This window comes from Raphanus sativus, unplaced genomic scaffold (genome assembly GCF_000801105.2).
Source record: "Raphanus sativus cultivar WK10039 unplaced genomic scaffold, ASM80110v3 Scaffold0263, whole genome shotgun sequence".
NCBI lineage: Eukaryota > Viridiplantae > Streptophyta > Magnoliopsida > Brassicales > Brassicaceae > Raphanus > Raphanus sativus.
Window position 1 is genome coordinate 15,744 of NW_026615583.1, and position 15,473 is coordinate 31,216.

A 15,473-nucleotide genomic window follows, 5' to 3' on the forward strand; every position below is an offset into this window, starting at 1 on the left:
TTAGAATATGTGGAAGCCCTCTTGGTCCAGTGGTTTGACTAATGGTTCAATTGCTTCTACACCCGGAGGTCTGGGGTTCAAACCCCAGAAAATACCAAATTATGCAGATTATAGAGAAACAAGTTATAGGAGATCTTCAGCTTGGTGCAAAGCGTATCATCGAACATGAATCTCATAGAACGGCTCAGAGTGGTGCAGTCAGGCGTGTATTCTTACAAGGTGGTAGAATTGTTCTCGTAGTTGTAATAGAATAGATTTTGGGTTATAAGTTTTGAAATAATGTGAATATTTTAGGTTGTGATCTGTAGGTCTGCAATAAAGAGGACGATGATCAAACAATATAAGTTCTGTAACGTAATTAACAAACAAACAAAACCAATAGTCTATAATGGTAAGAGAAGAGGGTTCAGTCTTTATAGTGAATCATAAAACAAACCATATTGCTATTACGGCGGCAGTAAAAGACTCGAAACAAACAACTTAAGACAGATGAAATCTTCTAGACACAAAAGAAGACAAGAAGTTGCTCACACCTTTTAAAAAGCTCATCACCTTAAGGGAAAAGAGGCTGGTGTAGGAGTCCCGTTGTCTCGGGTAATCCCAACATTATGTTAAGATTCTGCAACGCTTGCCCTGAAGCTCCTTTCACAAGATTATCAATCTGCAACACACACACACACACACACACACACAAAAAAAAGATAAGTACATTCCATTTATAGACACTATACGTTTATAGCAGATGATGGTTATGCATTGCTTACCACTGAGATTATGATAGCTCGTCCAGGTATACGATCAGGGAACACATTCATGAAACAATAGTTTGATCCTCTAACATTGTGTGTCCGAGGAACAACTCCTTCCTCCAACACTTTGACAAATTCTTCATCCTACAGATCGTTTTTTTTTCTCAAAACATTATATAAGTAAACAAAACTAGTAGTTGGCTTGCCTTTTATAACATAAAGAGTAAACCATCACCTCATAAGACGATTTTAGCTGCTGGTGTAAGTCTTCTGTTCTAACTCCAGGAGCCATTTCCACATATATAGTAGATTGCATTCCGCGGATCTGCTCAAACAGTGAGGTTCAGTTTTTTAATGTTTTACAAGTGAAAACTGTAAAGAAAGAGACTTGAGATAGTTTGTACCATTGGCATGAGATGTGGCGTGAAACTAACTGTTACTTTTGATTGTATAACATCCGATAACCCTTGTTCAATTTCAGGTACTGCAAAAAACAGAATCAAGAAACTAAATATCATTTATACACAACTGTGACAAATCAGTTTGTGAATAATATATACCATGGCGATGCCTTGTAACACCATAAGAAGAAATGCCTTCAGCTATCTCAGAGTAAAGATTAGCCTCCTTAGCACCACGTCCTGATGGAAAAAAAAAATATCATAATCAGTGAAGAAGCTAGAAACCTCTTCTTCTTTAACTGCAAACTAAACTCAGACCTGCTCCACTAACACCAGACTTTGCGTCGATGATAATGTTCTCATATTTGATGAGATTTGCCTGCACCAAAATGTCAACATACTATTTAGAGTTGAAATGAAGACAAAGACAAAGACAAAGACAAACTGATTAGAAGAAGAAAAGGAAAAGAAACCTTTAGTAGAGGAACAAGAGGAAGCTGAACCGAAGTGGGGTAACAGCCTGGATTAGCCACAAGGCGAGCCTTTCTGATGTCTTCCCTTAGTAACTCTGTTAAGCCATACACAACTTCTTTCTGAACCAAGCAAGAGACTCAGTAAGAGTAAGTAAGCATTATGAACACAAGAGAAGAAAGTAATCACTGCCAAGAGAAAGAAGTACCTGTAACTCAACTGCCTTGTGTGGCTGACCATACCATTCTTCATATTCAGCGATATCACGCAACCGGAAGTCCTAGAGAAAGCGTGTTTTAAATAAACATATCACAGAAAGAAACAAAAAAGAACTGTTTAGAGCATTTACCGCAGAAAGATCAACAATTTTCAAAGCGGTGGGAAGTCCCTTGATGATTTCCTGTGAGAATTACACACTCATTACCAGAAGCTCAGAAACAAACTTGTGGTGGGAGAATCAAAAAAACTAAAAGGACCTACCTGAGTTGTTCCGTGAGGCAAACAGCAGAAGACAGCATCCACAGTAGAGAAATCTGCATCCTTTACTGAGATCAATCTAGGTAGTTTCTGAAGACAGAAAGAAAATTGTTTGTATTGTACGCCACCACAAAGTAATAATAGAAGAATGGTATAATAGAAGAAATGAGTTAATATACTTGAGCTCTGAGGTGAGGGAAGACGCTATCCATAGACTGCCCAGCTTTTCTATCTGCAGTCATCAGAGTGACACCGAAATGCGGATGGTTTGCAAGTAGCCTAACGATCTGATGCCATTCCAACGTTGTTCCAAAAAAAGTCAAATTGTTAAAACCCCAAACTTGTATGTATACCTCACACATAGAAATTTTCAGTCTTTTTCACATGTAATATTGTAGAACATTTGACAATAAAGAAGCATAGAAGTGGGGCATTGAAGTAAACCTCAGCACCAGTGTAGCCACTTGCACCAAAAAGACCAATCCGAATATCCTTCTTTTCAGAACTACTGGCTGAAACACTGAAGCTCATCGAAGAAGATGGCTTCTTGACTAGCTTATCCCCTACTCCTCGAATCTTCCTTTCACCCTTTTTGGAAACAGATAAAATTAATAAATGAAAAAATCACATTTGCATAATCAATACAGAAGATTGTGAATTTGAGAAAGAAAAAAAAAAAAACCTTGAACCAGCATCCTTGTTCGAAGGAAATTGAACAAACATTACTCATTCTTGATTGGTTTCTGCAACAATCGAAAGTCATAAGGATCAAAAACAACAAAACTTTTTGATTTGAATAAGAGAAAGAGATTGAGTTAGCAAACCAGACGACAGAAAGTTATGACAGAGAGAGAGAGAGATTACATGAAGAAAGTTTCTTAACTCTCGCGGCGTAGAAGCGTTCGGCGGTCTCTCACCGTAGGATGGCTGCCGTCGACACAATGCTCAGAAAAATATTAGGTCAAAGAAAAGAGAAGAAGAAACGACGACGAAAATACGTTCTTACCCTTCATTAAAGACAAAAAATTATTAAAACTAAGAAAAATTGTGTGACCAGGTTTCGAACCCTGGTCCCACAGGAAGATTTACCACTTGGTAAGCCTTTTCCAACTGTGGCAGCAGATTACATCTCACTTGGTAAGCCAATATATTATTTATTCACATATACATGGAAAAAGCCTAAAAATCATACCCGAATTTTTGTTAACTGGTTAGGCCCCGATCAACCGTCCGACTTACGCCTAACTAACGTAGTTTCGAACATTGGAAAAAACCCTAAACACGACCGGTTAAACCGTTACCCGATTCCCGATTTGGTCTACATTGTCATGAAAACCGATGACCAGATAAACTGGGGTTTTCATTTATTATTTCTTTTGGGTCAAAACACGGTCTTTTCATTTTAACCGGTTTTCTCATTTATTTATCGTTTGTTCCTCCTAGACGTCGACTTCGGCTGATTAGGGTTGCCGAGGGTCCATTTCTGTAACTGGATCATTATGAATCTACTCTATTAGAAGATTATTACAGGCTAGGAAATGGTCGCCATTGATGCTGGTTCTGCTTATGTTGTTCATGTTAACGATCGTTCTCTTGATGCTTTTGCCTTTTTGGGTTTTCTCTCTTCCGTTAATAAAACCAAACGAAACTTCTCCGATGGATCTCTCTTATTTCCGATACTGAGAGGTGCCCGAACCCTTGATCCGTCTGAGATTATTTTGTTTGGTCGGAATAATGCTTTTGAGTCCAATTGTTTTCACTATTTTTTTCGAATTTTCAGATGTGAGGATGGACTTAGGAAGAGAGGAGATCAGTCGACTGATGTGCTCTCTTAGGAACCTAGAGTTTTCGTCTACCACAACTTCTTGATTTGTCTTCTTATTTCAAACGAAACTCTTACAATGAAATGTTTTAATGTTTGTTATGTCTGAACTGATACTTGTTTTGAAACTAAAAAATGAATCTTTGATTTATTAAATATGTATTGTTGTTGTTGACCAGTCGAAGGAAGTATGCGAGTATTTAATCAGCCTTGCCAAACCACATATGTAGCACTCAACTGTTGTTGATAGCCAGACCGGGAAGAAAAGACAGCAGGTTCGTTTTCCTTTCATCTCTCCTTGGATCCTGAATTGATGATGATGCTTCATGTCTGAGAGAAGTGAAAAAAGAAATTCTTTTTTGAGTCCACAAGCATCTAAACTATTAAAATCTAAACTATTAAAACTGAAGTACATTTGTACTTAACTCTAACTTTTCCATAATAATTACCAACTATTTTTTGGTTCGAATTTAATTCGGATCTTTACGAGTTCATTCGTGTTCGGATAACCCATTTAAATTGTTTTAAAAATTCATCATATACTTTAAATTTTTCAAAATATATATAAAAAATAATATATTACATATAAATTTGAATAACATATGTCAGAATACCTAAACTTAATATATAAATTGGTTTGAGTTAAATATTTGGATAGAAAATCAATAATTATTTTAAATATTTTTGGTATTTTGAGTATACTTTAACTATTTTAGATATTTACATATGACTATTTATATATATTATCAACTATTTAAACCAACTTAAAAGTACCATATATATTTTGGATGTTTTTAAATACATTAAATCTAAATATATATATATAAGTAAATAAATCTACTTCGAATACATTTGGGTATCCGAAATACTTCGATCCGGATCGGATTCGGTTTCCGTTCTCCAAATACCAAAATTTGAATAATTTGGATAGTTAATCAATTTTAGGTTCGGGTTTGGTACTTTTTTCTGGATCAGGATCGGTTCGATTTTTTGGATTCGAGTTTTTTGTCCAACTAATATATTGACATGAAAAATAAATAACAACGTATTTTATAAAAAAATACACCCGGACGGGCGTGCGGATCAAAATCTAGTTGAGTATTGTTTCAGGGTGAACAAGCTTAGGGATCTTTCCTCAGGAGAGGAAGGGACAAAATCATTAAGACTATTGAAAAAACAATTGCTGATTACACCTTTATTCCAGCAGGTATGTGAGACTCTTGATCATATATTTTCGAGTTATTTTCATTTAGTATTGTGGTTAAAATGATCTGGAATGTGCAGATCATGGAATACCCAAAATCTCCGCTAAGAACCTTCCATTAAACATGCTCCCCCACAATTTTCACCAATATTTGGACCCCATATATTCAACACAAAGTAGTAACATAGAGCATAAGGAATATATACATATATTTATAAAGAGCTGAGTGTTCATATATTTTGTTCTTTATATTTTTAGTTTGGTTCTTCTTAATTGATTTTTTTTTCATAGACATAATCAGTACATTTACAATTCCAACTATTTAAATTAAAAAAATTGGAAAAAACATATTTTTGAAAAATTAGCCTTAGGCCTCTAAAACTGACGGCACTGCCTCTGTGGAGCCAAACATTGAGGCATCTATCATTGATGTGTTTTTCTTGAAGCAAGAAACGCGCAATGAGAAGGTACTTTGCTGAAGTAGGAATATGGAAGTCCAATGTTTCAAATTCTTCATTGACGCTAGCTTTCTGCGTTCTATGGCCTCTGGTGTCACCATCATGAGGGAGACCTGAGACGCTGAATATATCTCTCATTTAAACAGGAACCAATATGCAGTTCAAGATGGCTATAACAGCCTTCTCTTCAGATCTACATTTTGTGAAACTGCTAAGTCATCAAGTGGTTCACAAAGGTAGTGAAAAGTTCTTCAAATCTCCTTCTGACCCTACAGAAAGGTTTGAACACAGCACTGTTTGACACACGCAAACAAAAACAGCATCAGAAAACATTAAAGGGTAGAGCAAGCAAAAAAAGGGAGGTAAGGAGGTTATACTATAGCCCTTATCCAGGAAATGCAGAGTTCGGTTTCCGGTTAACTAGATTTTTCAAGAAGTTTCTCCTCAGAATACACAGGAAAATAAAGAGGTAGAGGGTTTGTGTATCCCATGTTGATTAATACACATCTGGTGCCGATTTACTGATAAGTATTATACCAAGTTGAGGCATCTTCGAAACTGAATACAGATTGAAAAGAAACTGCAAAATCATTGCGCTACTTCCCCACTTCTGTAACACAGGGAGATAAACAAAGAGTCTCTCTTCCTCTTCTCCAGAAGTCAACGAGCTCTCCGCTCTCTAAACAATCCCTATTTCTGTAATATCCAACTACAGTCAAAGAGCTAACTGCTTTAAAGAGCAGAGAGCTCAGTCAACAAAGCCATTCTCTTCCTCTTAACTCAAAAAAAAACCTGTTTACCTCTCTCTCTCTCTGTTCCAAATAACTCAGCAGCAATCTCAATTAGAAAAGAAAAAAACTTGTAACTTAGAACCTTCACTTTCAGATTCAAGTCATGCTTTCTCTGGATCAGATTCTGACAAGATTTGAAACAGTGGAGAATAAACTTTGAACTTTATTCGACAAGATTCGGTTGCGAGACTAAAGTTGTGAACCCAAGGGAGAAAACAAGACTTCATTTTTGCAAGTAAGAAAGGAGATTTTGTTGAGACTGTCGCTCAGGTTGTAGGCAAAGTGTATCTTCTCTGCTTTACTGAATGTAGTTGCAACTTGCAAGAGACCACAACTCACTGGTTAGCACCAAAACTAATCTCAACCGGTGAACTGCATCTTTTTCATACCAAAGAGACACACAAATTGGTAACTTTAGCATCCTTTCAAGCAGGTATGTTATGTTAGTTATACTTTCACTACTAGAAAGATAACTAAGTTAACTACTCAAAATAATCTGACAGATTTGCTGAAAGTGTGCCACTTTTTAAAGCTTCTGCCTGATTGGTTTCATCAGACTTTTTAGTATCTTTTTCACAATGATAATAACGTATTGAAACTATTCTTGCAAAGAAGAGAAGAGGAAAATGTTGCCAAGAACAAGCAAATTATCTTTCACATAAAACAGTTTCTTGCGTTTAAAGCAAAGAATAATAAAACCAATACTATCGAGAGGTTTTACTTAGAGAGAACACTCAAGACAACGCACCAATCCATTCTCATTACACTTCGAACACCGCTTGAACATTCCATGTTTCCCCTCGAACACTTTGGTGCTACCATCACAGTTACTACAAGGCACAAACCTGGCATCACCACAGCACCTGCATGCCCCCAAGGACTCACAAGCAGGGAAACCTTTCAACATCTCAGCTAACTCACCGCTATCGTTTAGCTTCATAATCTCCTCAACACCACCAACGTGGCTTCCTCCGATGAACACCTGAGGCAAGCAAACCGGTTTGTCGGCATCATCTCCGACGAGAATAATGCTTTGAAGCTCTTTCCTAAATTTCGAATCCATGGAGATGTCACGCTCGTCTACGTTCACTTGAAACCCTCTCAGTATCATTCTAACGCAACAGCAATCCTCGTGCGTCTTTCGAATCCCTCTGAGGGTTGTGAAGTAGAGCACAATCTTGTCTTCTGCTCTGGCCTGTGCACTAGAAGACACAGCTTTCTTGTAAGAAGAGACGACAAGGCTAGGATCAGCTAAACCAGACGAGAGTGATTCTTCAGACAAATGCTTCCGAAGAGGTTGCTTTGGTTTATAAGACAGCGGTACCCAACCTTCTTCTTCTTCCTCTTGTTCGATTCTCACGAGTTCGTAAGATTCGTCGTCCAAGCCGTCCATAAGCTCCCACGTATTGATGACTGAGTCAGGAGAGAGCGAGTCGCGTGAGACGGTTTTGGATCCGTCGAGATCAACGAGGAGGAGAGAACCGTATGTGGTTGATGTGAGGTGGTGAGTGTCGCCTCTTCTTGTCGGTGGAGAAGTAGAAGCGGTTTTCGAAGGAGAAGAACCCATTTTTGAGGTTTAAAAAGTTTGTTTCTGGGTTCTTGATTGTCTATGGCAGTTGGAGAAGGAAGATGGTGAAAATATTTAATGGCGGAAGAAAGATGGTGATGTTGATTTTCCACGACCAATCTTCGATTTGATTTTGATTCTGTAAGTTGGGCAAAATATTTTTATAATCTGATTTGTTAAGATTAAAGGCAATAACATAAAAGAAATTAAAATAAAATGCCATTATCACGTAACCGCAATCTTTATCATTTTTATTAGTAATAATTCCTAAACCAACAGGAGAGAAGAAAAATAAAAAAAATCGTCAGATAAAATATTGACATACCATTCTCAAAAGATTTTACAATATATATGCTGAAAAAGAAAATATTGTCAGTTACATTTAGATTATATTCTTGCGTTTCAATAATTTCCTTCTTACTAAAATTTAAATCATAGAAAATGTATTTAATTTCTTTTGATAAAGTACGAAACCAAATGATTGAATACCATAACTATAATATCATAACTAGATTTTGACCCGTTCTGACATCAATTTGTTTAATTCGTTTTGCATTTTTTTTGGATCTGTTTTGTTTCCAGTCGCTGTTTTTTTGCCAATTTATTTTGAATTTGGCAAGGTTTTTTATTATTCTTTTGTATGCTTCTTCCAATTGTTTTGGAAAGACAAAACTTTCAGTTCAGTTGAACTGTTTAGAAAACTTAATTGACAGATCTACTGCGGATGGTGGCAACGGGTCTTACCGGCTTCAATCGTTGATGGTTCTTCATTCGATGGTGATGGAGTTCTTGCTGCAAGCTATGGTTACTTCGAAAGGCAGCATAAAGTTCTATGTAACGGTAATCTTTTTGACTCTGATAATAGAGCAAAATAGAGAGTTGTCTTATCTCGGTGGCTCCTACTGGAGTAATAAAAAGAGAATGACAATCGTTTTCAACTCACTCTGAAGCGTGGTGCTTTTGGATTAATATGAAGATTATCTCCTTTGAGATTCGTCTATTCTAGAAAGAAGCTTTTATATGAAAAATCTTTAGTCATCCATACGCAAAATAGATGTGTTAGTTTATTTTGGATCCCTACTGGTGTATTCCTTTTCTATGTTGTTTTGCTTGTTCTCATTGTTTAGAACTTTTTGCCTTAAAGACTTAATAATACAATTTAGCGACAAAAAAAAAAAGATTTTGACCCGCTCGACCGAGCGGGTGTTAATTTCTATTTTTTTTTCTTAGTTTGTACTAAATGTTATACATGTTTTACAATGTAAATATTAATATAACATTTTGAGAAATAACAATATGTTTAATTATTCTTTTTGTATCTACAGTTAATTATATTAACGATATTTATTGGACATCATATAAATAAATCTAACATTTTGGTAATTAGATTTATGTATAAAATATCTAGAAAACAAATATTCTTAACTAAAAGTAGGAAAATAGACAAATATGAGTTAGTATGGTATTAAAAATTAATACATTTGTTATGACATTTGTAAGAAAAAAATATTGTAGGTAATTTATTCCATAGAATATTCGATTTGTATAAATGTATCCATAGTTTACAAAATAGAGAAGGTGTATGTATTATGAAAATATTTTATAAATCACGTAAGGAAGGATCATAATTGCCTAGGCCGATAGTACATGTCAACTCAATTGATTTATGAATCTAATGTATAATTTTAATTGTTTCTTGGTTAACTTTCTAAATATTATTTTTATACTAAAAATTATTAAGATACTGAATATATGGATTTAAACTTGGTTAGCAAGATTTTCCAAACACACACATCTATTTATATATAATTGGGTTTGCTTCTCTCCTAGGGTGTCCACCTAGGACGCCAGCGTGGAAACTCCTTTGCTCTCGCGTCGACACGTCAGCGTGTCATTTAACGTTTGGGCTTCGAATTAATATTGCTAATGGGCTATTGTATTTCGTCGACATGTCCGGCCGTGGAAGTGTGAGACGCCCACTAACCCTAGCTGTTCGCGCAGATCTCTGAATAGGTGATCTTCTTCTCTGCGGCAGAAGCGTCTGTCCTTTGCGCTCCCTTCCCCTCGCTGAAACGGCCGAGCTTTAACATCATATACAATCCATTCAATTCCATCTCCCGCTACGTTGTGAATCAATGCGTCGTTCATGGCTCATAAATATGTGAGTTCTTCTCAACTCGAACTCATCCTCTATTTCTATCTATAGCGATAAACTGAATCCTGATTTCATGTCTCATTCTATGGTGTTCTTCTCCGACTTGAAGTCCAGCCGTTGCTCCTCCGTCGTCGAGGCAAGACTGCTCCGGTCTTCGGTTCTGGGAGGCGAGAAATATCGCGAGCTCATGTGGGTTGACATGCTCTTCCTGGACGTCAACGTGAGTTCTCTCTTCTATTTCTTTTTCGGATCTGAGTTCGATCATTCCGGCTAGTCTATTTTGTTTACTGATGAATATATGACACTGTTTCTGTTGGTTTATTAATTTACATAATATGAAATGTAGAAGCTTTATCTGTATATGGAGAGGAGCTTATATAGTTTAGTTTCTGAGCTACGTTACGAATGTGTATTAGGCAAAAAGAAATTGAAAATGTATATTCATGTGTTGTAGGCAATTGAAGAACAAAGATGAGGATAGAGTAGTTAAGAACAATGAAGGTCTGCCTCAGCCATTTTTGGGAAGCTGCAATGATCGTGCAAGGCAGCTCCAGGCTTCTTCTTCAGGTCTTTTCCCATGTTTAAAGGTTTTATCTCTCTCACACTTCACTTTTTATCATTCAGATTATTTATTTTTCACAAACAATTCAGACTGTCGGCTGTGTTATGTTGTCTTCGTTTAATATTTCTTTTTCATCAATCTATTTCGTCATCTACGGTTCTTTGCGAGACGAATCCATCACCATTAAAAACTATTGGGTTTGAAGTTTTTTAAGTAATGTAATCTTGGAAAAAGTTGAATAAGGCAGCAGAGAAATAATAGCATTAGCTTATAGGTTGCTAAGTCAGCTACTTTCAGAACTAAATTGCCTCACAGTTTTCTTTGTTGACTCGGTCAAGTTACTTGGTTTGAGGCTACAAGCAGTTCGCAAGTGATTGACATAAATATTCTGCCGTTCAGGCATTCAATCCCCTGGAGGTAGCAAAGAGTCAGACTCTGTGAAGGTTGCTAGAGGAGGTTAGCCATTCAAAGTTTTCTGTCGTTACTTTCTTTTGGTAGCATATAAAATTATATGGCTACTGAATTTATTAACAATTGCTATATTTTCAGTTAAAGCTGTTTCCAGGAGGACACAGTCATTGGTTGAGAGGTTTGAGAGAAGAGACACAATTACACTTCCGGAAGAAAGATAAAGCAGCAATAGTTCAGAGCACTAATGCTGTGGAGAAAGTGGCCAAATCATCATCGATACGAGCAGTTAGCATAACGCCTACCCAGGTCATGGAAGTTGAACTTGATGAGGCAACTAACTTGACCACAGTTGAAACTCCTGTGATATTTATTGCAAGAGCTAATTGTAATATCCAGCTGTTTTTAATCAACAATGCAGTTCTCTGCAACTTTCTTACATGTTTATTTCTTATTTAATTTCTGGTTGGCTATTACATATGTTGCTAACACTATACACAATTTTATTGTGGCATCAATGAGATGACGTCTACAAGTTTAACTCTGGTTCATGAAGAGATCATGATGGTGATATCAGTCAGGGTTGGTCCCTAGATTACTTTCATGGTTTTCCCAGTTTGTGCATTTTACATGTTTGGTACATAAGAAACAGGAAGAACACAACTTGGGATCTTTCTCACGTTTGGTTTTTTAACATACAAAACAATAGCTTGGTTGTTTTTAGATATATATATGTAAGAATACTTCTTTTTAGCCATGGACGGTGATTATTATCAAAGAGAATATTGGCTGAGACAAATGCATCTGAAGGGAAGGGACGGCTGACCTTGGTGCATTGAATTAGTACCTATATATATGTAAGAATGATTCTTTGTCACTATATATGTTCCTGAGAGAACATATATACAATCTTTCCCCTTCTGCTTTTTTACACTGGTTCTTCTTTTTATTTATATTGCAGTTTTGTTTTAAGAAAACATACATCAGTTATATATCATGCATTAGTGCATTATAATGTAACATCCCAACTATAATATAAATAAAAACCACAACATAAAAATTGTTTAACTTTAACTAATTTAATCAAAACCAATTTTTAGATAATAAAAAGATTATAATATATATACATATATATATATATATATATGTGTGTGTGTGTGTGTGTAAAAAAACATAGATGATTGAATACATCAAATGAGATTTAGGATGAAATGGAATAAAAGTTTTGAAAAGACACCTGTGAAAGTTGTGAATTCAATGGTTTTAAAACTAAAATAGAATTATGATAGTTTGTACATTTAAAAAAAAATCCAACAAATTTATATAAGCAAGATAAATGAAAATTTAGATCATAGGTCTAAATAGTTAGGTTGTAAGTGCATAAATTTCGCTGTGAGAATTTAGTTTGTGGATTTTAGGTAAGATACTACAATTTTTAAACCAATATTTTAAGAAAAAAAATATATTCTAAAAGGATTGTATATTTAGAGGTGAGGGTCAATTAAATAACTAAAAGTATTACAAGAAGCAAAATTTATAAAAAATTAAGTGAAATGAAACATTTCTACAATCCTACTAATCAAACACATAATTAAAATTTAATCAATTTTTTTTTCCATTTTCTCATCACCTTATATATAATTTCCAGTAACAAAAAGTCAGATTTTGATATTGAATTTTTGAAATTTGTAAGACAGAAAAAATAATTGAAAATAATTTTAGGATTGTCTAACTACTTATATTTTATAACAAGCTAAATGAATATTTAGATCATAAGTCTAAATAGTTGGGTTGTAAGTGCATAAATTTCGCTGTGAGAATTTAGTTTGTGGATTTTAGGTAAGATATTACAATTTTTAAACCGGTGTTTTAAGAAAAAAATATATTCTAAAAGGATTGTATATTTAGAGGTGAGGGTCAATTAAATTACTAAGAGTATAACTAAAAACAAAATTTATAGAAAATTAAGTGAAATGAAACATTTCTACAATCCTACTAATCAAACACATAATTAAAATTTAATCAATTTTTTTTTCATTTTCTATCACCTTATATAAAATTTCCAGCTACAAAAAAAAATCAGATTTTGATATTGAATTTTTGAAATTTGTAAGACAGAAAAAAGACTTGAAAATAATTTTATTATTGTCTAACTACTTATATTTTATAATATATTATACCATTTGTATATCAAAATAAACATACATACAAAATATATAACTAAAATTAACATTTTTGGAAAAAAAAAACCCGCCCGTAGGACGGGTCGACCCTAGTATATAATATAATAGGAAAATACAATGAATACTATAAGTTAGGTTTATTAATTATTGTTGCCATACTTTTAGTTAGAATTTGATTTTGGAAATGCATTAATTAAATAGAAAATACAAAGAATCATAAAAGGTAAATTAATTAATAATTTTACTAACATGCCATTGTAAATAAGTTTAAAAACTAAGTGGTGTTTTATTTTTGTACTTTTGTTTTAATAATATAGATAAGTTTGTAATTTAATAAAGTTAATTTTATGATAATTAACTAAGATTTTGAAACAATTTGGTATGTTTTCTATATTTATAAAAACTTTAGTAAAATTGGATGAATTGGTTTATAATGTTAGTAACATAAAACTTAAAGAGGGTAGAGGTGAATCAGTAAATAGTTTTGTGGAAATATGTTTATTAGTTTAATATTGGTAAAAATCGTTAATTGGTCTATTTTATAGTGGGTCTCGTACCCAACATAGCAAACGCAAACAAATCTAGTTATAAAGTAATATCAGTGATATCTTAATATACCATTTAATGTTGGTAAAAAATCATTTGTTCACAAATATAAAAAATGAGTATTATCTTTCTAGCAGTTCGTATTTTTTTGTTAATTCAGTTTAGGAAAAGAGTAATTCAATTAGGAAAATATATTTATAGCTTAAATTTAAGGTTAGTTAATATTTCAGTGGCATTCTATTGTAATTAAGTAGTAATTTTTAGGGGTATTTCATATTTGTATTTCTCCTTTAATAGAACTAGGAAACAACCCCGCACGTAAACGCGCGCGAAAAGTGTATTTTTTATGGTTCAATATTTCTTAAATATATTTTAAATAAATAAAATTTTATAGAGTAAATAATTGGATTAATATATCCACACAACAAATACGTGTAAAAATAAAATGTGTAAGTAAACAACAAATACTAGTAATTTATTTAAAAGTTCAATTGTTCTTTGATATCAATACAATATTAAGTTACATAATCGTCTTTTTTATTTTTTATTTTTCTTTGTGACCGTTTTACTTTTTTTTCCGCTTCTCATTGAATTTATTATAAGAAGATGCATTTAAAACCAACTGAATAGTCACAACTCTTAAATTTTTAAAATATAATTTTAAGATATTTATCTACTTTTTGAACTATTTAAAATACACAATGCAGATATTTAGATAAAGTATTAATAAAATGACATGGGCAAATTAAAAACAAAAATACACAATTTTTTCATCCCATAAACTAAAAATATATAATTTTGTAAATGAAACTGAAGTTTCTAAAATAAAACAAAGAATAAAAGACAAATTTCTTAGAAAGAAAAAATAATTATATATCACAATCTATGTAATTGTGATCACTAAAAACTAAAGGAACAAGAACTTCACTTTTAATTAATAGAAAAGAAAATCTGAGCTTATTATTTTTCATCACAATAACAAGAATTAAAATAAAAAATAAAACAGTACAAGTGATCAATTGCATCTCTTCATTGCATCTATTCAATACATCTCTTTAATAAAAAGTTGTCTTATTACAAATGAAGAGTTGCGTCTTTTCTCTTTACAACTCTTAAACAAAACTACTTGACTAAAAGACACAATCCTTAACACATGCACACTTCACTAAACTCAATTACAACTAACGATAACTAACAATTTTTCATGTTAAAAATATTTAGGAGATGCAAATTTTCAGCTAAATATTAAGGGTTACAATTGTTGATAGTTAATTATTGTAATGGTTGGCTAAGGGATGCAATAGTTAACACCAAAATTTATAATGGTTTATCACTAAAATAAAATAATAGATTTAACTATATTTTTGTTTTATTAAAAGACACAATCTTTCTACATTGAATAGGATTCTATTATTAGTAAGAATTGTTTTAGGACCATTAGATGAAGAAAACAACAATAACCGTCAGATTCTAACTCTTCAAATTATTTTTTTAACAAAATGCACAAACTATAAAAATGTATGTCTCTTATTATTCAAGAGATATAAGAGATGTGTCATTTCAAGTAAATAAATGCTCAAAACAGAAAGTTTAATAATGATAATGTATGATTTGTTTATTTAAAAGATGAGTTGTTTAAAATAAATTTTAATGATGAAAATGTATGATTGTGTCTATTT

The 15,473-nt window shown here is 33.3% G+C and overlaps 3 protein-coding genes and 1 long non-coding RNA gene across 8 annotated transcripts; 2 read left to right on the forward strand and 2 right to left on the reverse strand.

Moving 5' to 3' along the window:
• Positions 1–328: 328 nt before the first annotated feature.
• Positions 329–3,060, reverse strand: LOC130501719 (probable N-acetyl-gamma-glutamyl-phosphate reductase, chloroplastic). The gene is made up of 14 exons (XM_056996550.1): positions 2,963–3,060; positions 2,781–2,841; positions 2,543–2,686; positions 2,278–2,385; positions 2,102–2,188; positions 1,971–2,021; positions 1,830–1,901; positions 1,624–1,743; positions 1,469–1,529; positions 1,310–1,390; positions 1,154–1,233; positions 985–1,074; positions 765–893; positions 329–661 (listed from the first exon to the last, which is right to left on the reverse strand). The coding sequence occupies exons 2-14, from the start codon at positions 2,826–2,828 to the stop codon at positions 554–556; spliced, it is 1,179 nt and encodes a 392-aa protein (XP_056852530.1). The 5' UTR covers positions 2,829–2,841; positions 2,963–3,060; the 3' UTR covers positions 329–553.
• Positions 3,061–3,499: 439 nt separating this feature from the next.
• Positions 3,500–5,420, forward strand: LOC130501718 (uncharacterized). Its single transcript, XR_008939858.1, has 4 exons — positions 3,500–3,784; positions 3,879–4,195; positions 5,031–5,127; positions 5,205–5,420. It is a non-coding gene; the product is annotated as an uncharacterized LOC130501718 (long non-coding RNA).
• Positions 5,421–6,998: 1,578 nt separating this feature from the next.
• On the reverse strand, positions 6,999–8,071 carry LOC130501715 (uncharacterized protein At5g39865-like). Its single transcript, XM_056996547.1, has one exon. The coding sequence runs from the start codon at positions 7,938–7,940 to the stop codon at positions 7,095–7,097; it is 846 nt and encodes a 281-aa protein (XP_056852527.1). The 5' UTR covers positions 7,941–8,071; the 3' UTR covers positions 6,999–7,094.
• Positions 8,072–9,772: 1,701 nt separating this feature from the next.
• Positions 9,773–11,606, forward strand: LOC130501716 (uncharacterized). 5 transcript variants are annotated; one of them, XR_008939854.1, is made up of 5 exons: positions 9,773–10,101; positions 10,205–10,315; positions 10,550–10,682; positions 10,973–11,113; positions 11,207–11,606. XR_008939854.1 is itself a non-coding variant. In XM_056996548.1 (5 exons), the coding sequence occupies exons 1-5, from the start codon at positions 10,076–10,078 to the stop codon at positions 11,287–11,289; spliced, it is 390 nt and encodes a 129-aa protein (XP_056852528.1). In that variant the 5' UTR covers positions 9,773–10,075; the 3' UTR covers positions 11,290–11,606. The 5 variants fall into 5 exon arrangements, 1 of the variants encoding a protein (XP_056852528.1); XR_008939855.1 differs by having other exon boundaries at positions 10,996–11,113; XR_008939857.1 differs by having other exon boundaries at positions 11,075–11,113.
• The last annotated feature ends 3,867 nt before the right edge of the window (positions 11,607–15,473 follow it).